We start from the raw sequence: 22,791 nt of genomic DNA, 5'->3' as shown, positions 1-22,791 counted from the left end.
TATCCATGAGTGACTGCCCAAGGTGGCTGTCACTGTCCGTTATCCAGCGTTGATCTCCAGTGGGAATGCTCTCCTCTGTGGATCAGAACCCTGGCCATGGTGGGAAAAAGGGGGCAGGGGAAAGCAGGGGACATCACCCCAAGATTGTCACCATGACCCCAGGCACAGCAACACTGCAGGGTCTCCGCGGGGGAACGGCGCATGGGCTCTGAGTGGGTCTGGGTTTTGAGTGGAGCAGGGTTGTCAGTGGGATCTGGTTGTGAGTGGGTTTGGACAGTGGGTGGGTTCGGGTTGTATGATCAGGATCTGTGTGGGTCAGGGCCACAAGTGGGCCTGACCACGAGTGGGACCACGCTGTGTGTGGCTCCAGGCTCTGAGGCCAGCCTGTGGGTGGCTCCAAGCTGTGAGTGCCCATGGGCTGTGAGTGGGCACGGGCCGTGTGTGGGCTCTCCGTGGGCCTGGGTGATGAGTGGGCACGGTGAGGATGGGCTGTGTGTGCCGTGTGTGAGCTCTCCGTGGGCACAGGCCGTGTTTGTGGGCTCTCTATGGCCCTGGGTGATGAGTGGGCACGGTGAGGACGGGCCGTGTGCGGTGTGTGCGGGCTCCGAGCGGGCCTGGGCTGTGACTGAGCCCCGGGCTGTGCCTGGGCCGTGGCAGCGTCCCCGCCCTGAGCGCGTCCATGCTGGAACGGCTCCCGGGCCGCGAGCGGGACCAGGCTGTGAGTGTCCCTGCCCCGCGTGGGCCCGTGCCCGGCGCTGTCCCGCGGCTCCATCCCGAGGGCCGCCCGTCCCACGGCGCCTCCCGGGCCCCCCCCCCCCGCTCTCCCGGCGCGGCCGCGCCCTCCGCGGCCCACCCGGGCCGGGCTCCGGTGAATCAGCACAGGCGGGGCCCAGGGGGGCCAGGGGCCGGAGCCTTGGCGCGGGGCACGATGGGAGATGTAGTTCTGAAAGGAGAGCATGGGCTGAATGAACTCAGCGCCGCTTGCGCATCCTGAGGACTTCATCTCCCGTCGTGCTCCGCGGGCGGGGGGTGGGCGGGGCAGCGGGGGAGGGGCGGGGCGGGGCGGGGCGCGCGCAGGGGGGTTGTGGTGGCCCGCGGCGCGCGCACAGCACCGGGCGCAGCCGCCGCCGCCGCCTCAGCCGCAGCAGCGCCGAGACCGCCGCGCCCTCCTCGTCCTCCTCTTCCTCCTCCTTCCTCCTCCTTCCTCCTCCTCCTCCTCCCGGAGCCCGCAGCCTCCTCGCCCCTCTCCCCCCCGGACCCCGCGAAGATGGTGGACCGCGAGCAGCTGGTGCAGAAGGCCCGGCTGGCCGAGCAAGCCGAGCGATACGACGACATGGCGGCCGCCATGAAGAACGTGAGTCCCGTCCCGCGGCCGTCGCGCTCCCCACACACACACACATAGACACACGCGCACACCTTCCTCCTCCTCCTGCCCCGCTGGGGCCGCCCTCCCCTCGCCCTTCCCGCGTGTTCTCCGCGGTGGGTGGTGGGCTCGGCCCGGGGGGCCGCGGGGGTGTCAGGGCCCCGGTCCCTCGCCCTCCGACACCCCCAGCTGAGTCCCGTTCCCGCCGCTTTTCCCCATCCAGGGTTACTTTGCTTTCTCCCGACCCCCATCCTTGCCCTAGAGCCCCCCACGCATCCTTTGCCCTGCAGTGGGGCCCCCACCCAGCCCCACGCATCCTGCTCCTCTGCCCCGGAGCCCCCTTTCCACATCTTTCGCCTGGTCTGGGGCTCGCATCCAGCCCCACACATCGCTCTTTCCTGCCCTAAACCCCCCCCCGTATCTTCTCCCTTATTCCCGGGCCCCCACCCAGTCGCACACATCCCCCTTTCTGTCCTAGAGCCGCCCCCCATCCTCCCCTGCTCCAAACCCCCGCGCTTTGCCCTGCTGCCCCCATCCAGCCCCACGCATCCCCCTCCCCTGCCCTAGAGCACCCCCACATCCTCTCCTCTGCCTCGGGGCTCTTTGCCTCCGCAGCCCCACATCCCCCCACATCCCCTTCCAGCCGCATTTCTGCTCTCCCCCCGCCCCAGGCCCCCTCCCGTGCCCCCTCCCCACCCTGCCTGAGCGTGGCGGGGCACGGGAGCCAGGCGGGGCTGCGGCGCTGCCCGGGGGGGTCACACCGGCTCGGGGCCCCGGGAGGCGAGGCAAGGGGGGGACCCGGTGTGGCGGGGGGGGGTTCGTGCACATCTCTCCCCGCTGCCGAAATATCTCCCCGTGCATCCCTTCCCACGCGTGGTCGCCGGGGCTGGTGTGTGCCCCTGACCCCAAAGATCGGCAGCCCTTTCACTGTCAAAGCTCTTATTTTTACTGCTCTTGGTTGGAGATTTATGAATTGAGTCATGTTGTATTCATTTCACGCTCTTAAAATAAAGACTCTGCATATAGCAGGCTGATCTGATTTGTGACACTGAACGCTCCCTTTCAATACTGACATTTTGACAATATAAGAAGGGAAAAAAAAACATATCTCTGATCTGATCTTGCAAACAAAGCAATCGTGGGAGGCAGGATCAAGTCATTCCAGAAGATTCTGCATTTGTCATATTGCAGAGAGGCTAGACTGGGTGGAGGGAGGGAGGGGGTGCTTTAAAGGGGAAAACTGTTCTTTATGTTTGTCTTCTTAGTCAGGTCTGAACCTTTGCTGGGAGCTGGGGTGTCCTCCCCGGCTGATGAAAAGTGAATGCCGATCTGGGAATGTCGCAGTCTGCCGTGGGTGCAGCTCTGTTTGCCCATATTGCACCATTTTGTCAATAACCTTGCATTTATCAAACAGACAAAACTGTCACAGCCCGAGCCCGGGGAGGGAGGAGATGTCTTATCAAGGAATGAAATACGGATAATCGGAACGAGATATTATCACATTAAGCCAGCCTGGCTGTCCCTCTGCTGCTCTATGGCTTTTATACCATTTTCTGATAGCGGCATCTATTCATTTTAAAGCAAAGCCTGCTGTGTGAGCAGATCCTACAGCTCATTTCCTACGGATAATGCAGCCGCCGTGACAAAGCCAGCAGGGATATGCCCGGGACTCACAGCCGCGTTGCACTGTGAATTTCTCTTAGCCTGCTTCCCCGGGCTGGGTGCTCGAACCCCAGGTGCTGTTAAGAGCTCGTACGTGTGATTTTTCCTTACGGGCCCTGGTGAAACAGTAACCCGGGCTAACGCCTCTTATCAGCTGCCGGGTAGTTTGGCCGTAAGGAAACGATCCCCAGCGGGAGCGCTGACGCCTCCCTTCACCAGCAAACAAAAGGCAGAGCTTTGTTCTTCCTTTCAGCACCGCGCTGCCCCAGCTCCGGCACGGCCGGTCCGGCGGCCACGGCCATGTCACAGCCGTGTCACAGCCGGTTATCCCCGTCCCCCGTGCGCTGCCCAGCCCCCAGCCCCGGTTGTGCGGGAGGCTGATGACCTCGCACTCATTTCCGTAGCAACGCCTAGTGATGTCATATGCCATGGTCCAAGCTGCAATGCACCCAGGCGGTAGCAGAGAGCATGCGGGCTGCGCCTAGCGAAGGTGATGCAGAGCCATCCTGCCCTCCAAACCTAGCCCTGCCTAGCGCCCTGCTGAGAAATGCTGGATGGTTCTCCTTTCAAACCTGTCGTGGCAGTGATGGGCATTAAAGAGGCTCGTTTTTCCAGCAGCTTCATCTCACCGTTGCATTTTGGCGGCTGCCTCACATGGGTTGTTCAGCCTCAGCCCTGTGTGCTTGGGAACCTGTGCTGAATGGATGTGTTAATGGTTTAAAATGGAAATGGTGTGCTGGGCTTCTTGCTGTCTGCTGATTCATCTAGGGATGTCTGGGATTGCAATAGTTTCTCAAAAATAATATTTATATATAATAACTTCTACTTCCTTCCTTCTTGCAAGTGCTAGCTGCCAGTGCCCCTAATTGCTACCTGCAGTTGTGTTGCTGCTGCAGGAGCAGGATTGCTCCTTCAGTCCCCAAAAGGGGTAGGTTTACTGGGGAGGTCTCTGAAAACAACAGATGATTCCTCACCTAGCAGCGGGAGCAGAAGGTGATGCCACACCCAGGAAGGGTGCAGGGCTGGGCCCATCAATCCAGGGTATGTCTTCATGACCTTGGTCACCTCAGTGCTGTCTGGGGGTACCATCAGCCCTCTCAGGTGCTGGGGGACAGGAAAGCTCTCTGCTGGTCCCCAGTGTGGTCAGACATTGGCCTTGGGCTGGCTTGCTTGCTGGAGTTTCACTTCCCACAGTGCTGGTGGTTGGAGCAGGATGCATTTTTGTCTGGTTCAGCTTCAGGAAGAGCTCTGCTGTGGGAGCCCACGCCAGGGCTGGGGATCAATATCCATTAGTGCTGCTGCTGGAGGCTTTCCGGAGGTGGGAGCCCTGCCAAGCCCCTGGGCCAGCACTGCCCAGGGAGCACAGCACGTGCCTCCCCACAGACCTTTACGTGGAGGGGATGTGCAGGTGAATGAACAAAATGATTGCAATAAAAGTGTGTGGGGAGGATTATTGCACTGCACCTATGGGTGGTGTAGGTGTGGGGCTGTCCCCTGTGAGGGGAGCACTGCTCGATTTTGGGGGGCCCAACCTCTGCAGCAGGGCCATGGCTGTGCTGCACGCAAGGACCACCAAGTGTGGGTGTGAAGGGGGGACTGTTGGAGATGCTGGAAAGCAGATGGCTGCTCCAAGCTTCAGACAGCACAGCTTGGTGCAGTAAATGGCCATTGTGGGTGGAGGAGGAGCATGAGGATGGGGAAGTGCAGGCCTTCCCTGGCACGGGGTATGTGGGCTTCTCCCGTGATGGTCACCAGCTGGGCAGGTTATCATCCCCCACATCCAGTTATCAGTGCTGATAGCAAGGCTTCACACAGACAGCAGGATCACCCTTGGAAAAGGGGTAGTGACACAAATGAAGCCTATCTGGAGAGTCCCCAGGAAGCAGAGCAGGGATGATTAGCTGCTTTCTGCTCGCAGTGTACACAGACAAAAGGGTGGTGAAGGTGGAAAGGCTTCTCCAGGAGGAATGCTGGGCAGGCCATCTGTGATGGTGGGAGGGGACCAAGGAGTGCGAGCTGCTGTAGTAGCACTTCCCAGGGGGGCTGGGGATGGCTTTGCAGAAAGCATTCCCAGTGCTGAGGTAGATGGTGCAGTCATTAGCTGTTGGCATGCCATGGCAGCATCGATGCTCTTGTGCAGGCAGATTGAATGCTGCCCAGCCTCACGGTGCCTGCAGAGCACTGCTGGACTGCAGTGGTGCTGGGCATTGCAGACAACCTGACTCATGAGCAGGGCTTCCTTCCTGGAGGTCCATGGGGTCAGGACAGGAAGGTGGCTGTCAGGGGCTCCTGTCCTGACCTTGTAGAGGTTCACAGTGTGGGGTTGTCTCTGTGTGACTCAGCCTTGGAACCTCATAGCCATAGCCTGAGTCACATCTGCTCCTAAGCCACAGATAGGTCACAATGTGCCCTGTGTGTGACTGCAGTGGACACTGCTCACAGTAACTGGCCAGTCTTCAGCACATCAAGCTCTTAAAAATTCCTCTTTGAGCTCCTGTGAGTTCTTATTTAGTCCATTAAGGAAGAGTCACTGACTTACAAGATCATGCTGGGTGTCTTAGTTGGCCGAGTGTGGCATCCAAGGTGGATTGGACCCAAAATATCTCTTCTTGAACTAAACAAAAGTGATATTGAGACTGTGGTGGAGAATATGGCAGCTGAATACATTAAAACTTGGGCAAGGGCTCTCCATGAACCCCTGGATTATTTGGGCTTATTCAGTAGATCTATTGGATGTCTAACCATGAAAGTGCAAGAAGATTGGTGGGAGTTGTCTTGATTTATTAAATTTTTTTCAACCACCTTTCTTTGCTGCTTCTTGTGTAAAAGATGGCTGGTTCACAGGAGATTCTGTTGTTTTAGTACACCAAATAAACTTCATAATGTCAGTGGATAAACCCTATCTGCCCCAGCTGTGTTCACCAGTTGATCCCAAAGTTGCTCTCTGGAATCAACTCCTTGAGCAATGATGATGTGTGCTTGGGCTTGCTGGAATGCTCAGGAACAGCAATTTAGGGACAACCACAGAACTTCAGCTCCAGAAGTGTTTCCTGGGTTGAAAACTCCAGCATCTAGGGACATACACACTGTTCTTGGAAACTGGATGATGCCTTTGGCATCCTTTTAGTGGTTCTCATGGATGTTCTGGATGGTGCTTTTAAGAGGGTTATCCACATAACTGTGGTGTATCCCTGTGCCTCCTGCAGCTGAGATTTGGTTTCTGATCAGGGAGGTGAAAAACATGGTTCTGCCTCAGCTTCTGTGGCTGGTAGAATTAAGATTTTCCTTAATTTGAGGATCCCTACTCTACTTTTTCCCCTTCTTCATGTGTATTACTGAACCACTTTTCTTGTGCCTGGGCCAGTAGCATTAGTGCTGCTCAGGAGCATGCTCAGCTTGGCTTTCCAAGTAAGAATAAGCAGTCTCAGCCTTGCTAAGCTTAAGATCAGGGAGGTGGAGTAAAAGTGACCTGATGGACCCCATTAGCCTATGGGGGGCCTGGGTCACAATGACCCCAAGGTCACAATCCTAAGGACAAGGATTTTTCAAAGCCTGATACTTCTACTGCCTCTGCAGGGTTGTAGCTTAGAATTGGAGCTACTAGCTGTTGCTCTTGAGGACAGAAGGAGAAACAGGGCTCAGGGTGCAGCTGATGGAGCAGGGGCTGGGGAGGAGAGTGGTAGCCATGACCCCACATCTGGACAAAACTCCATGGATGGTGACACATCTGGCAGGGCCTAATGCACCAACTCTATCACTGAACTCTTGAGCTTCTATTTGGAGCAGCTTCATGCCAAGTAAACCATGCACAGAAATTGTGTGCAAGAGTACATATTTAGGGAAAAAAAGAATCCAAGCTTTTGTGTGTCCCAGCTGCTAGTGCTTGAGTAACCAGCTGCTTTTTGGGAGGTGGCTTTGTCTGAGCTCAGATGTGTCCTTGGATGTGGAGCACTGCTGAACTTGTTGGTGCTGCTTTCTCCTTGGCAGAGGTGTGTTGGGAGCTCAATTCCAGTCTGGCAGGGAAGAGCCATGTGGACTGTCAGACTAGTTCAGACCAGAGCTGGCTGCTTGGTGTCCCAGCCAAGCACCAGGCTGTTCAGAGGCAGGTACAGGGAAGGAGGCATTGAAAAATGCCTCCAGTCTGACCTGAGGGAGCTTTTCCTCAGGTGGGTCAATGCCTGAGGCATTTAGTACTCTGCCTTGTGCTTTCTGCCCTGTTCAGCCTCCTGAGCTGCCACCAAAATGTGAATGCATATTCCAATACCTGCAGTCCAAAGCACAGTGGAACAGGATTTGCCTGGCTTCCCAAGCGTTTCTCCATTGACAGCCTTGATAGGATCCAGGCATCATCTTCCAGCTCACTGTGGCAAAGCTGTGAGGCAGGGCTGAGGTTGTTTCTGGGTGGTGCTGCACCCTCAGTGCTTCCAGGCGTTCTCCTACGCTCCAGTGCTCTGCAGCTCATGACAGATTTTCCAAAGGAGGAGTATTTTTGTGCTAACTGGTTTGGAGCCAGCTTAGACCTTCTTCCCTTTGCTGGTCAAGTCTTTCTTTTCCTTCTGGAAAGCTGAAAGCCTTCAACAACTTCTGTTCTTTACTGGACAGGTAACTAACCCAACTGGTCCTTAGCTGAAGTCTTATTCCCCAAGTGTTAGAGTCACATAACTGCAGAGAAATGGCAGCTGCCATTTCTGCAAAATGGCAACTGCCTTTTCAGGGAAGCAAAAATTGAGTGAAAACAGAAGTATTGATTTGGCTAGTGATGGTCACTGCTGGGCAGCAATAGCCTGGAAACCAGCTAAAACAAGGGGAAGTAGCAATGGATTGGTCACCTTGCTGGATTTTGGGTGGCTTTGTCTGTCAGCCTCTGAACTTTGGCTTGTCTTGAAGAAGCAGTCCAGATAAATGGTGGTGGCTGGTTTAATGCTGGTGGCATTGAGATAAAACATTCTGCTGTGGCTGCTGGCTGCCAGGCTCTGCCTGTGCTTCTGCCAGTGCAGTTTTTGGTCATCGAAGGTGAGGGAACTCTTCTTTCCTCATGCAAATAAAATAGCTTTGTGGGAATGTTTTTCCCCCTGTCTGCTTGATCTAATGAGCAAAGTCCTTCCTCCCAGCCTAAAATGAAGGAAAATGGCAACAAAATTACTTCAGTTCTGCTGTTTAAATTTATTTCATGTTTTAAGTAAGAGGTCTGACTCTTTGCTTCAGAATCCAGATGCCAAGATGTGGGATTCCCACCCATGGCTCTGGGGGAGGAGCTCAGCAGTGGGATGGCTTTGTCCATCTTTTCTGAATGCACAATGATAGTGATGCTGAGCTGCTGCATCTTTCTGGCCACTTCTATGGGCTGGAGCCCTGGGAGCTGCTGGGGCTGGTCAATCATAAGGGTTGATCTTCACTCTGGAGTCTCATGCTGATTATCTTGGTATAGTCTGGAAAAACTCAGAAATGGTAAATTCTGGAAAATGGAGCTGAAATGATGAGGCAGCAATTCTTGTGCTGCAGGAAACACTGACAAGACTGTCTCTCAAAAGCAAAGCCTTCGTGTAGTGGTGAAACAAAAGCCTTTGTCTGCCTATTTAAGGGCAAACCTCCCCCAGTTTGAGGTTTTTCTGTGCTAACCCAGATTTAGTCACATCTTGGACATGACCCAGTACATGCTCAATTAGATATTAAACAAACCTGATTTTTGGCCCCAAGCTAGTGATCTAGTGACCAGGGGCAGTGCATTAGTTAATTGCAGTAGGAGAGTGACTAGAGAATGATGGCGTGAGATTCCCTTAAAGTGATCCCCAGATTAGGGATTAGAGTACTTAATGTTTTTCTTCTGTGAAGGAGATGTTGGAATTGAGTCCGTGTATGGGTGTTTGAGGCAGCTGTGCTTGGACGAGCCCAAGTCTGCAGGGATTCCAAGTGCAAACCATTCCTTAATTGTTTGCAAATTCCCTCTGATCTCTCTAGATGGGTTGGCTTGCTTGGGATGTGTCTTTGCTTACGTACCAAGCAAAGCTGCTTGGCGTGTCAGTGTGCTTCTGACTCCTCTCTGAGATGGTTTCAGCAAGGCTCCAGGAAAACACCAGTGAGAAGTCTGAGCCTCAGTGCTAATGAGGCTGCTGATGGACACGTTGTTTGGACAGTTGTGGTGCTCAGCAGCATCAAGTTTATTAATAGTAGGTGGAGAAGCTGTTGCTGTGCCATGTGCTAACAGACATGCTCAACAATTGCTGTAGGAGATCTCTACTTGTAAAAGGCTAATGCAGCAGTGAATGAGAACCTGGGGGAGATTAACAGCCTTTGATTTACACCCAGCTGGGGCAGGCCTTGGAGCTTTGCCTGTTTATGCTGTTGGGCTTTGTTACATGGGGTGAATATTTCATTACCTAGAATTTGGGAGCTTGGCTTCTTGTGTTTGGTGGTGTCAAGATGATGTTGGCACCTGAGGGGTTCTGTCACCTGTGATGAACTGAGATCAAATCTGTGGTGGGAGTCCCTTGGGCTTCAGAAGAGGCTGGGAGGGGATGGCTGCAGCCAGGCAAGGGGAGTTAAACAGTTGGATCTAGGATAGTGACCCTCCTTGTCATTTAAAATCAGTTACAGTGCTCCAGAAAGCTGCCAGAGCAAAAACTTGACTTTCTTCTTTTCTGCAAGTTCATTTAAGAAGTTAAATAAAATTGTCTTTGCTAGAGGTGTGTAAAATCAAGCCTAAAATCCCCAAAGCAGTGGGAGGGTAAAGTACATCTGGAGGCATAATCACCTTACTCACTGATGTAGAAATTAAACCTATCGTGGAGCTGGCATGCAGGAATCCACCTGGGTGTTCTGGGAAGTCTCTTGCTTAATCTGGAAAAACATGTTTGAGACACCAAGGAACTGCTAGATTTGCAGACCAAGAGACCTAGAGCAAAAATCTTGTGAGGTGCTTGTTTTTAATATTTCCAGAATCTTACCTTGATGTGCAACAACCAGGTGTTCCCAAAGTGTTTGTGGGAGTGACCTGGAGCAGCTAAAAACATGCATGCTCACTGCAGGGAGTTTTGCATGGCTGCAGCTTCTCCCATTTCACCCTTTGGAGCAGCAGCTTGCAGCTGCCATGGCAGCAGTGGCTCTGCCATGCCAGCAGACAGGAATTGCCCAGTTCATCCTGCTCCAGCAGAGCTGGGAACAGGCTCTCCCAGCAACCAGAACCTGCTCTCAGCCTTGGGGTGGCCTGCCCATGGCACATGAAGCATTCTCTCTTGGCTCAGCTAGGCAGAGGTCATGGGCACAGGCAGCACAGAGCCCCTGATTAAGGACAAGGCCTGGCATTTGATGCTCTGGGGAGGATCTGATGATCTGGTGGCAGGATTCTTACTGCCTGGCACTGGGGCTGGAGGTGAGCAGGAAAGCACTAAGATCTGAGCCAGATTAGTACCCTTGGAAGCTGTGAGGTAAATCTTTAAGCAGCTAATGCTCCCAGCAGCACTAAACACCCTCCCCACATGAAACTTGGTGCATTTATCTAGAGTCGCTGAAATCTGTCTAGCTTGGGTTTGTTTTACCATTAATTGGAAAGAAAAAAAAATATCTTCCTCTGCATGGACCAAGTCTTAAGACTCTAGAAATGTCCAGTAGCCATCCTGTGAATGGCTGCTTCAGCTCAAAAGCCTGTGAGTAGGTGGAGTCTTCTGAGGAATAATGCTTAAACAGAAATTTAAAACCCCCAAGTCTTTAAACTTGTACAGAAATGCTTCTGAGGAAAGAGCTGCAGTTACTCTTGAAGAGCTCTTCACCTCTCACCTGGAAAAGCTTAATGCAGCCCAGAAGAGCCTGTAGCAACCATGAATTGTCATTCTCCTTCCAAAAGGATCAACGGATCAACTCTGAGCTCCTGAAACTTGCTGTGAGCTCCAGGGGCACATCTGAGCTCTCTCAGCAGTGGCACGCTGTGGCACTGATCTTCCACGTGCTTAGCAGAGAGCTTGGAGACCAGGCTGTCAGCAGGGAACAGAGCAGATAATCTGAGGCAGGAGAGCTCCCCAAGCTGTTGGGTGATGGAGAAGGGTGGTGCTGATCCTGTGCTGCTGCTGAGGCACTCAGAACACAGCAGTGGGCAGATGATGCTGCCAGCCTGCCATATCCTGGGGAAGGAATAGCTTGGCATCCCTTCTGTTGCTTTGTAGTTAGCAGGCAAAGGTGCTGGTATCCCATCTGCCAGGGACAGTGTGATGAGCCCTGAGTGACAATCCCCTGAAATGCTGGGGCTGATGTGCTTGGACTTGCTGCTCTCTCCATCTGGTGGCTGGGAGGCACTAGGCCAACAGAGGTCAATCATTTTCCCCGAGAGTTTTTAATAAGCACCAGGCAGGTAGTGGCAGCAAGATGCTGAAACAAGTTGTCCTCCAGCCAGTTTTCATCTTGTTTAATAGCCTGTCAGTAAGGCTAATGGGAATCAGGGTGTTAATAAGGAAAACAAGAAAACTTGAGCATAATTCCTTCCTGGCTCAAAAAGCACATGCTGGCTAGAGGAGCAGCTCCCTGCAACAGGACTGTGCAATGCTAACTCAGAAATGGTTTGTAGCTCCTTGAACATTTGTTTGTAAAACACTTGAACATACACAGAGCTGGGAGGCCAGAGTTTTTCCTTCCGTTTGGTTACTGGGATGTGTCCGGGCTGCTCTCTGTCCACAATAGCCATGGCAGGCAGATGCTCCCTCGTGTTTGCCTTATCTCAGGCTGCAGAAGAAGTCAGGGACACAAATCAGTGGCACCCAGGTGTTCTGTGGTGGAAAGAAACCCAGAGTCGTTAGACCAAGTGCTGGGACTGCAGTGCTGCAGATAAGGGCTGGTACACAAAATGGAGCAGCTCAGAGCTCTGCTGCTCTTACTGGTGTTCTCACCTTGGCTCCCTTCAACCTTTCATGTGAAAGAATGACCCAAGCAGCTGAAATTTGCTTTTTTTCCAACTGAAATCCATGATGGCCACACTGAAACTGGAGCAGGAGGTCTGCAGGCTCCAAGGACTGATCAAACCTGAATGCAGTGCAATCACATGTAGTTATTAAGCTACAAAGGCCAATAAAATAAATGAGCTCTTGGTTTCCACATCTCCTAGTTTGAAGACTTTGTCTTGGGTGGTTCAAAGTCGCCTTAAGTAATAAAGGCTGCAGAGTGGGATGAAAGCTGCTGTTAAATGTAGGAACATGCAGAAATCCTAATTGGTGTCTGGAGCGCCTGAGTAGCCTCTGAGATGCAGTGGGGCTGCAAGCAATAAACAGTTCTCTGCAGACACGGGTCCTTGAGGCACTGGGGGCAATTTGAAATGTAAGGACAGAACCATCCCATGTGCCCTCAGCTGCTGTCCTGTGACGTGAACTGGCCCTGCCAGCATAGAAAATGGGAACTAGTAGGGGATAATTCATAGTGAAACAGGCAGAGGAGAAGGCAGTGGGGAACTGTGTCTGCCCACAGCCTGCACGTGCTTTTTTTTGGTCTTGTCTGGGATGAGAGGAAGGGTTTGACCTACAGCCCAAAACCCCCCTGGCCACACTGAGTTAAAACATGAGCAGAGGACAGCAGAAGGGGTCAGCAAGGAGAGAAGCAGTTCTGGTGTGACTTCCACTTTGGAAGTGTGACATGGGGGCGAAGGCAAGGCAACAGGGAAAAGAACCCAAACCAATCTGGGAACATTTTAGATTTAGGTCTGGTTTAACACACGCCTACTTCGCCAAAGTAGGACAGTGCTTAAGAAAAGCATCTTTCCCACTGCTGTGATGGAGGACAGCTCACTCTGGTGCTTGGGGAGAAGCTGCTCTTGGTGAGGCTGTGTGACATCGAGTCGTGACTCTCACCAGGCTGCTGGGTAATGGTGACAATTTCTTGTACTTGAGGGCAGCCATTTCTTCAAGCTAGGGCGAGCTGGGGACAGGAAAAAACAGCCAGAATGTCAGTCATGACCTTCCAAAATGACAGCACTTGGGCTGCTGAAGGTGGTCTTGACACAGAATCATTAAGGTTGGAAAAGACCTCCAAGGTTACAGAGTCCAGCCTTTAACCAGTCACCACCTTGTCAACCAACACTTAATGCCACGTCCAGTCATTTCCTCAATACTTCAGGGATGGGGGCTCCCCCAACTCCTTAGGCAGCCCCTTCTGATGTCTGACAACCTTTTCTGTGAAGAAATTCTTCCTGATGTCCAGCCTGAACCTGCCCTGGCACAGCCTGAGGCTGTGTTCTCTTGTCCCTGCTCATGGGTGGTGGGGTCCCAGCATGAGACAGCAGCTGAGATGGGGGCAGGTGACATATCTGCAGGTGTTGTGACCTTTTTCACTCCTTGAGCCTGGAGGGGTTGTGTGCTGGTTGCCCCTTGCCAGTGGCTACAGATCAAGAAGGAGTTTCAGTGGTCAGAACATCATTTCAAAAGCACATTGGCCTTTCAAAAAATGAAACACAGGAGGGGACCTTCAGGCCAGTGCTCAGGCTAACGAGCTGCATGTGAAGGAAAACAAGGCACTTGCTAGGGTTTGTGTGGAGAGATAACAAATTTAATTACATGGTGCAGGAGCTGTAGATAGAACAGGAAGCATGAGTGCTGAAGGGGAGATGGATGTTGTGTATCCTGGCAGGAGAGGAGCTCTGATGATCTTTAAAAGCTTTTCTCAGTGAACAGTTTGAAGTTCTCATGGCTGTCTCTGTCTCTCCAGGAAAGCTTCACTCTTTTGTAGCTGTCTGCTGTCCTGAAGGACTCAGATTCTCTTTTAAGCAATAAGAAGAGCAAGTGTTGAGGTTTATAACATGGGTTAAACTGTCAGATGTTGATGGTATTCCCCAGGGAAGGATCTCTGGGTCCTGTCAGCTTGCCAGTGCTGTCTGCTTTAAGATAAGACATCAAAGCCAGGCAGAAGCTATAAATGGGTGGGCACTTAATTATCAAACTAAGTGAAAAGTGTGCAAGAATAAACAGGTAGAGCTAAGTCCTGTGATGGATCTCCACTGCAGTCACTGCAGGGACCTCAAAAACAATCATTTCCTGATGTATACTCAGACCTACTCATGCAAGGTGAGAAGTGGAGGATGGGAGTCCTGGAATAAGCCCCTAACCAACCTAACTTGCTGTTCTCTGGGAGCAAACCTTCCCCGTGGGTCTCACCAAAGCCTGTTAATCATGATACTTCCAGAAAGCAGGTGCTGTAGAACCAACCCTTGGGCTTTTGGAGTTTACATACCTTGACATCAGGGACAGGTAAAAAGTTCTGCTTGTTCCCTGGCTTCTCCTCAAGAGGCTGAAGCTTGCCTGGCTGCAATGTGATCCTCGGGCATGCCAGGAGCCTGCCAGGTTTTGGGCAGGGTGCTGAGTCAGAGCTCCAGCTGTAGTGGAGAAATCAGGAAAACCTTCTCAGAGATGGTGCTGCCTCTGCAGTGCTTTGTTGCAAATCAGAGGGCTTGGATTTGTACAAGCCTCTTCTGGTCTCCCAGGCAGTATCAACCCTAAACTTCCAGTAATTTTTGTCCAATGGGAACTCAGGGAGATTCCCCATGGCTTAAGGGCCCTGGAGTCTGGGTAGTGCAGACACTGTGCCATCAGAGAACTGGTGAGACTGGAAGTGGCAGTGTCCTCCAGCTTGGTGATGAATGTGCCTCCCAGCCAGAGCCTGGCAGCATGGACTGCTCCATGCCAAGCTCCCTGCACTCCCTGCCTAGGTGTCCTTGTGCAGTCTGCTCCTGGCAGGTGTGTTCTCCTTTTTTTTTTTTCCAGAATAGCCAGATGACTTTCCTCTATCAACTTTCCACCATTGGATCAGCTCCTTGTCCTTGGCTGTTTGTGCCACATCCAGGACTTGACACTGGCTCATGCATCCCCTGCCCCTCTCCCTGGTCTCCATGAGCACAAGAGTGAGATGAGGCTGGACAGTTACTGGGATTTGCAGAGCAAATTCTGCTGTTCCCTGCTGGCAGCCAGGGAAGTTCAACTCCAAACTGACTGAGCTTCCCAAAGAGCAGGTAGACTGCAGCCAGGGCCTGATGGTTTTGTGCTCCTGCCAAGCACTCCTAATGCCAAACTAGGATTTTCCTTTGGCTATTTGAAGTCTCTGACTCCATGTAACAGTGCTGGAAATGGCATCAGGGGACCTGATCCCTCTGGGGAGGTGAAACCCCTTCAGGGTCTGAGTTAAGGGGGAAGGTTCTGCCCTTCCATAATGTGACTGCTACAATGTGATCCAGGCCTGATGCAGGATATTGCCTTATTTGATGTTAAATCAGAAGCATTCAGTGCAATGCTACAAACTCAGTATATCAGAACCTGCTGTTTAGCCAGTGGCTTGGTTGAGCTCACTTTGTTTCTGTATCCTGCAGTGTAAGAAAAAAAAGCCCTCAGCATTTGTTTGGCCAGCAGAGGCTGCAGAGAAGGCCCAGCCCCACGTGCATGTGACAGGCTGGTGCAGAGGTGTTGGAGTGGATTCTGCTGGAGATGGGCACTGGTGCAGTGCTGTGGAAGAGCAGAGTGACAGTGACTGCACAGTCTGGAGTGGGCAGGGGGCTGTGGCAGGAAATGCCAGCACAGGCAAGGGGGGCAGCAGGCAGCTCTGGGCAGACTGAGGGCAGAGATGTCCTCAAAGGCAGCTGAACCTGGGATATATCTTTTCTGCCTTTTTCTGACTCTGATAAGGCAGCTCAGTGTGCCCTGCTGTCTGATACCTTGTATCCTGGGCATCTTGCATTTTCTTCCTGCTGGGAATGCAAGAGCCAGATGGTTTTCTGTTCTTCCTCCCTCAGCTCAATTGCAAACTAAAATGTGTGGGACTACAGCCTCTTCCCTCTCCTGGTGCTGAGGGCTGTGGTCCTTGTCCCCACCCGTGTCACATCTTGGCCATGTCTCTGCAGTGCTTCTTCCTGGGAGTCTGGGTCCTGCTAGAAAGCAGTGACATGGTTAACAAGGCTCCCTTCCTGCTTTTACAAGTTCCCTGTGAGCTCCCTAGGGGAATCTGCTGTCTCCACAGGTGTACCTTCCATCTGTCAGCCAGTTTGTTGAAAGGATTTTGACAGGCAACTTTCCTCCGTAATCCTTAATAGCTTCGAATTTAAAATGTTTATGGCAAAGCTAATCCCACGAAACTCCCTGTAGTTTTAATAAATCTGTCCTCCAGCAAGACTCTTCTGGTGAGAGGAGGTAAATCTACTTCTTCCTGCAGTGATAGGTATCTGCAGACTTGGCTGTGGGGCACCTGCTTGTTCCTCACTTCAGAACTGGTGTCTCTTCTCAGGGAGCATCTTGCTAAAAGCAAAATTTCATCTGGTGATCAATCTCCACAACCCCTGGCAGGACAGAAAACTCTTGGAATCAGTGAGTGTTTTGTATAGCTGTTGGCGTTGGACACTCCATTTACAGCTGGAAGAGAATAACTCAGGCTGGCATTTCTGGATGTTTCTATTTCCAAATCCCTCACTCAAAACAGGGCAGCTTTGGTGGGATAAGCCCCCAGGTAACCTGATGGAGTCTTTGGTATCTCTGAGGACGGACAACCCATAAGCTCTGGGGCAGGGGTACACCTTGCTTGTGCTCCCAAACATGTCTTTAACCCACAGAATGATTACTGTGTGTTTGTGCAGGTGTCACTGAGAGGGAAGAACGAAGGGAGACATTCTGTAAAACTGCAGAGCACAGCAGGCAGGCTGGAGGCAGTGTGTGAGTGTCTCACCACGGGTATTTGGGCACATTGTGGTTGGGCCCTGCCTGGCCCTGCTGCAGGAGGCAGGATATCACAGGGATCCCGGGGCCCTGTGGTTAAACAGTCACCGTTGTCTTGGCCAGGAGAGGAGTGTGAGGGTTGGGCTGGCACTGGGAGCTGGGGATGGCATCGCTGCCCTGCTTACCTTGGGCGGGAGCACTGGCAGCTGCCCTGGCATCCTGCTCTGTGCTCTTTGTCCTGTGCCTCTGGCAGCTGCTGATAGTCCCAGGAGATCCTGCCCTCATTAATGTGACACCCATTTCCCTGCTGCCTCGGCTGTCTCTCACTCTGCAGCAGAAGCAGCTGTGCTGGTTTGCACAGGAAGACCCTCTTCCATATAGAAAATGGGCTGCTGTTCCTCTGCCAGGCTCTGGAGCATCCTGTGGAGCAGCACAGATCCACACAGCAGCAGGGGTGGGAGTGGAGGGTCTGCTTGCTGCCTCTGCCTTGAGGGAAAGGGCTGGAGGGGGTCTGATCAGAGACTCTGCTTGCTGTGAGGGAAACAGGCTTAGCTGTGGCCTGGTTTTGGGAGGAGACATTAGCCAGAGCATGGCTGAAGAGCTGCAGGAGGAGTGGATGTTCTGGAATGTGCAGGTCAATATGGTGTGAGCAGCTGTGAGTCGTTCAAGGCCATTCAAATGAGGTCCTGGGCTGGGCCTTTGGCCTCCTGCTCCCCACCATAAATGTGGTTATCTGGGCCCAGAGCAAACCTTGTCCTTACAGATCCTTGTGAAAGTGACTCAGTGTTTGCAGAAGCCTTTCACATCCAAACAATTACCTAATCCTTTACTGCCCTGAGGTGGCTCACAGGTTCCTGCTTTGGTGGCCTGATTCCCAGGTGGCTGTGCCCAGGGTGTGTCCTGGGGGAAAGGGGACAGTGGCCATGCCCAGGCTCAAAGTGGCACTTGGCAGCTGTAACCAGCCCAGGGGAGCAGCCGTGTGCAGCTGCTGCGTGGTGTCCTGGCTGCTGCAAGGGCTTCTCCTGCTCCTTCCTGGGGCTGGGAAGCTGCTGCAGTCTTGGCCAAAGGTGCTGCCCAGGTAGCTTCAGGCAGTAATGGTGTTGTGAGAGCTGGAATGGGATTATTGTGATATCAAGTGGTGCTTCCCAAGTTACTGAGGGAGCTCTGTGCTCATCATCTCCATAATCCCTTTGCAGTTTTTGTGGTGCATGAGGCAGGTAACGCTGTTAACCTCAGTGAGGAAAACCCAGTGTGGGGGATTTCCCCTCACCGTGTGAGCTTCAGTCCTCTTCTGTGCAGGTGCCTGAGGCAGTTGCAATTGTGCTGTCTCAGAGATTCTTTGGGTGTCTCTGAAGCGTGCCCCATGCTTGTGGGAAGTGGAAAAGATGAACACCCTGTAGCTCTGGTGGTGCTAATCCATGCAGGTAGCTCATAACCCTGGACCATCTCCTCCCTCTTGCTGTGACTGTCCCTCTCCCCTGCATCACCAAGCCCAAATCTCATCCTACAGGTGAAAGGCATCTATTTCCTAGAAGACTTTTCTGGAAGATGCTGCTCTCTCAAATAAAACCCAACGCCTGCTCTTTTTGTTGTGGGTCTGGACCCCACAGCATGATTTCCCAGCTGGCTCCTGCTGGATGGGAGCAGAGACAGAGCTGGATGACAGAGCAGGACTTTGCGAGCTGCCTGCCTCCTCCTGCCTCTCTCTAGAGATGCACAGGAGCACCCAAAGGAGTGATGGGAGTATCAGAAGGCTGGGACTTAACCCAAACGTCTCTTTTCTCTCCCCCTCTCTCCACACAGGTGACGGAGCTGAACGAGCCCCTGTCCAACGAAGAGAGGAACCTGCTGTCCGTGGCCTACAAGAACGTGGTGGGGGCGCGGCGCTCGTCCTGGCGAGTCATCAGCAGCATCGAGCAGAAGACCTCTGCAGATGGCAATGAGAAGAAGATCGAGATGGTCCGTGCCTACCGCGAGAAGATCGAGAAGGAGCTGGAAGCGGTGTGCCAGGATGTGCTGAGCCTGCTGGACAACTACCTGATCAAGAACTGCAGCGAGACGCAGTATGAGAGCAAAGTCTTCTACCTGAAGATGAAAGGGGACTATTACCGCTACCTGGCCGAGGTGGCCACCGGCGAGAAGAGGGCGACCGTGGTGGAGTCTTCGGAGAAGGCCTATAGCGAAGCCCATGAGATCAGCAAGGAGCACATGCAGCCCACCCACCCCATCCGGCTCGGGCTGGCCCTTAACTACTCGGTTTTCTACTACGAGATCCAGAACGCGCCGGAGCAGGCCTGCCACCTGGCCAAGACAGCCTTCGACGACGCCATCGCCGAGCTGGACACCCTCAACGAGGACTCCTACAAGGACTCAACGCTCATCATGCAGCTCCTCCGCGACAACCTAACGCTCTGGACGAGCGATCAGCAAGACGACGACGGCGGAGAAGGCAACAACTAGACCCCCCCGATGGACTGGCAGCCGCACGCTGATGCTAACTACTGCAGTCTTTATTTTTTTCCCACGAGTGGGGGGGGTCCGGGGTGGGGGAGGGAAAGGGAGGGGACACCTTCCCAGGGAGGCCCCCCACAACCTGTCTTTGATTGCCTCGTTGACATTTTTGCCAAAACACCACTAGTGGAAGTCAGGCTGGCTGTGCTGGTATGGAATAGCAGCCTCACTGGCATATGGACTGTTCTGTAGATTATTAATACAAGTGGAGCTGTCTTTAATTTAACTTTATTGCTAGAAATAAAAAAAAAAAGGTTTTAAGACGAATTTGCGTGGATGGAATGGCCCTCATTTTTAAGGAAAGCAACGCAAAAACATTTGGAGAAAAAAAAAAAAAAAAAAGAAGGGGAGTTCTGTGGTTCCAGTAAGGCTTCGAGCGTTTGTTTCCGCAGCCCAGGTGCCGTGTGCCCGCTCCACGTCGCGGGGCCTCTCTCTGCAGCTCTGCTTGCCAGGGCGCAGCTGCAAATCCCCAAATTGAGAAGGAATTAAAAATAAAACCAACAAAACTAAAGAATTTGGGGCTCGCAAAGCCCTGGGATTTAGGCCATCCAATCTTTTTTTCTTCTTTTTTTTTTTTTTCCTTTTTTTTTTTTTGGTTGAGATATTTATTAGGGTAGCTTACAGTATTAACACTAAATTGCAGTTTACAGTATTTCTACATTACAGCCATATGACATCAAGCCTTTGATTGTCTGTTTTTCTTTCTTTTGCTAGTTCTTTTGGCTTGCCTTCCTGAGCAGTCCTCGCCTGTGGACTGGCTTTAGCTATTCTGTGTCGCCCAAGGCAAGAAGACCGCCCGCCCCGAGGAACATCAAAGCTGCTCTAGTTTTTTGGTCAACAGCTTAACAGGTGCTTGGCTAGCGGCTGTTTCAACTATTTTAAGTCCACAGCAAAAGGTTTAAGAACTTAATTAGACAAAGGGGGAAGTGTTTAAACTTAAAAAAAAATGCCACTTAAATAAAAAACAATAAAAAAAATATTAAAAAAAAAGAGCATTCAGGTCTGTATGTCATGTACTGTGTTTGGTATTTCAAAAGACCATCCTGATTTAAGGTGCCACAGCTGCTTCCTCAGGGATTGCACTGCCATTTCACTCTGCCTGACTTTCTCCCACTGTACCATGAGGTTTGTCAGCAGATCTCCAGCACCCAGGGCTCCCTTGTTTGTCACCAGGGAAGCCGGGTGCATTTTCCTTTCTCCTGGGGAAGCTTGTGGTGTAATGAGTGAACTTCAGGAGCTTAGACACTAATTTGGTAGAGAAATTCCTCAAGGGAAGAGCTACAATCATAGACATTTCTGTCCACCATCGGGAGCCCAGGAACTTAGTTCTCTTCTTAGCAAAACCTTTTCTCAGTCTGTCTGATCCGGCCGGGGGTGGGAGTTGGGGCATCTGAATTGCTTAGCAGGTACTACTTACCCCATTTTGAGTAAGTTTAGCTTTAATTTTGATTTTTTCCATGGTTGTTGGAGGTTCACTGCTGTTCTCTGGCTCGCGGAGTGCTGCGCCCTGCAGCGCTTCCCCCAGCGCCGCGCAGTGAGGAGAAACCGCGCTCGTGCTTTAATTCAATCCTTATCGTGATTCTGAGGCTGATTTTGGAACCAGGCTTTCCCCGGCCCTTGCGAGAGCCAGCCCGACACGGCGCCTTGTGCTGAGGCACACACGGCACCGCCGCTCCCGCTGCCGGGGCCCGGGGGGACGGAACCGGCTCCGGCCCCAAGGGGCGCCCCAGCCCCGGCCCGGCTTTGTTTGGGCCGGGCTCCCCCTGCTCCGAGCGCCCCGCAGGGAACTGGGGGCGCAGCCTCCCGCGGCGAGGGCTGTGCGGTGCCGCTGTGTGCCGGGACCGGGAGATGCTTTTAGGCTTCTGAGCTCCCTCTCATCGACCCCCGTGTCCCGTGAGCAGTCTTGTCCCAGCTGTATAATTGGAAGTGATTTACTGGAATTACAAAACCTATCTTCTTTTTTTTTTTTTATTTTTTTCTTGGTTTTTTTCCCAAATAATTACTACTCTTTTTGGCTTTTTGCTCTGGCTGCTTTAGGAAACTTATGCAGGAGAGATGGCACAAGAGGGCTAAAAACGGAGTGGGGGTCAGGGACTTGATTTTTAAGCAGCTTGAATGGTTTCTTTCATTTTTTAAGAGATGCACTTGCCTATGATACTGTCTCTCCAGTGAAATGATTACTGCTCCATTACTCTATTGATACAATATTGTGCATGCTAGTGTCGTATTTCTATACAGTAGCTTGAAATTTATTAACTTATACTGTAGATGTTATGTATTCCTATGACAAAATAGTCTTCAAAAATTTTTTAAAGTTTTTTAATTTATTTTTCTTTCCTTTTTTTTTTTCGGGGGTAAAGTTTGCTCTACCAAATAGTGATCGTAACAAACTGATCTGTTATGGATGTTGCTATAGTGACATGCAATTATATATGATTTTGTTTTTAAAAAGGAAAAAAAAAAGCAAAAGAAAACACCAGTGTTAGCTTAATCTTAATGTCTGGTGTTCGTCATGGTGAAATTATAACTATTACAGTGTAGGAGAACAATGACTGTGTTCTTTGAATGAGCCTTTGTTTGTGCTTTTTGTCATGTTATGCAGTGAACTATTTTTAAGGTCTAATCAGTGATTATTTTTCCAACTCCGTGTTTCTGTAAGGAATTATTTCACACACGGACCATTCTTAGCAGTTTTTCCTCAGTGATGGAATATCATGAATGTGAGTCATTATGTAGCCGTCGTACATTGAGCAAATAAACTTACAGATCTGACGTCAGCGCTGCTTAATTGTTATCGCCTTGTCTCGACTTTCTGGGGGGCTCCGTGGGTCGGGGGGGGCTCGGGGACAGCCTGGCCTCTGCTCCTGGGCCAGCACCTCCCTTCCCCTGCCGCTGGGGATCCGCGTCCCGCGGCTTCGGGCTCTGGCCGGGGCCTCTCGGGTGCTCTGCGGGGCGGTGGAGCCGCGGGGAGGGTGCCGTGGGTTCAGCAGTGCCTGGGTGGCTCCTTCCCCACCTCCGTCCTTCCCCACCTCCGTCCCTTCCCGATGCTTTTCCGCTCGCAGCCACACGCGCGGTGACTCACGCTGTAAAAATATTCCCCTCCCCGCCAACCCATAAACAGAAAATGTGCCTTGACTCAGCGCCCTGCGAGGGATCCGGGGCTGCGGCACCCACACCCCCGGCCGGGGCTGCGAGCGGGAGCGGCTGGGGGCTCACAGGGCACCCCCACACAGGGAGGGACACCCCGACCCCGCCCCAGCGCCGTGGCCTGGCCGCAGCCTCCACCCTCGGCCTTTTTCGGGAAGCAAAAATCACCGTGGTGAGGCCACGGGAGAGGGGAGGGGGCTGGGGATGCTCCTCGGGGGCTTCTTCCCCTGCAGTGAGGCTTGGGCTGGAAAAGCCTCACACCCAAACGGGAACCTCCTCCCCCCCAAGCACAGGAGTGACCCCCAACAGCAGGAATTGATCATCAGGATTGGGAATTGATCCCATTGATCCCCAGGATCTGCCTGAGACCTGCCAAACTCATCACACCCCTGGCTGCCGGGCAGGGGCCTGGGGGGCAGGGGCTCGGGGGCACAGGGAGCCCCCCGG

The 22,791-nt window shown here is 52.4% G+C and overlaps 1 protein-coding gene across 1 annotated transcript; it reads left to right on the top strand.

Moving 5' to 3' along the window:
* The first annotated feature begins 1,072 nt into the window (after positions 1–1,072).
* YWHAG (tyrosine 3-monooxygenase/tryptophan 5-monooxygenase activation protein gamma) lies at positions 1,073–21,974 on the top strand. Its single transcript, XM_071448032.1, has 2 exons — positions 1,073–1,354; positions 18,490–21,974. The coding sequence occupies exons 1-2, from the start codon at positions 1,268–1,270 to the stop codon at positions 19,144–19,146; spliced, it is 744 nt and encodes a 247-aa protein (XP_071304133.1). The 5' UTR covers positions 1,073–1,267; the 3' UTR covers positions 19,147–21,974.
* Positions 21,975–22,791: the final 817 nt, after the last annotated feature.

The sequence above is a fragment of the Agelaius tricolor genome, unplaced genomic scaffold (assembly GCF_023055355.1).
Source record: "Agelaius tricolor isolate 1412-34295 unplaced genomic scaffold, bAgeTri1.0.p SCAF_25, whole genome shotgun sequence".
NCBI lineage: Eukaryota > Metazoa > Chordata > Aves > Passeriformes > Icteridae > Agelaius > Agelaius tricolor.
The sequence above is the reverse complement of the archived record's forward strand: the minus strand, read 5'-3'. Positions and strand labels throughout refer to the sequence as shown.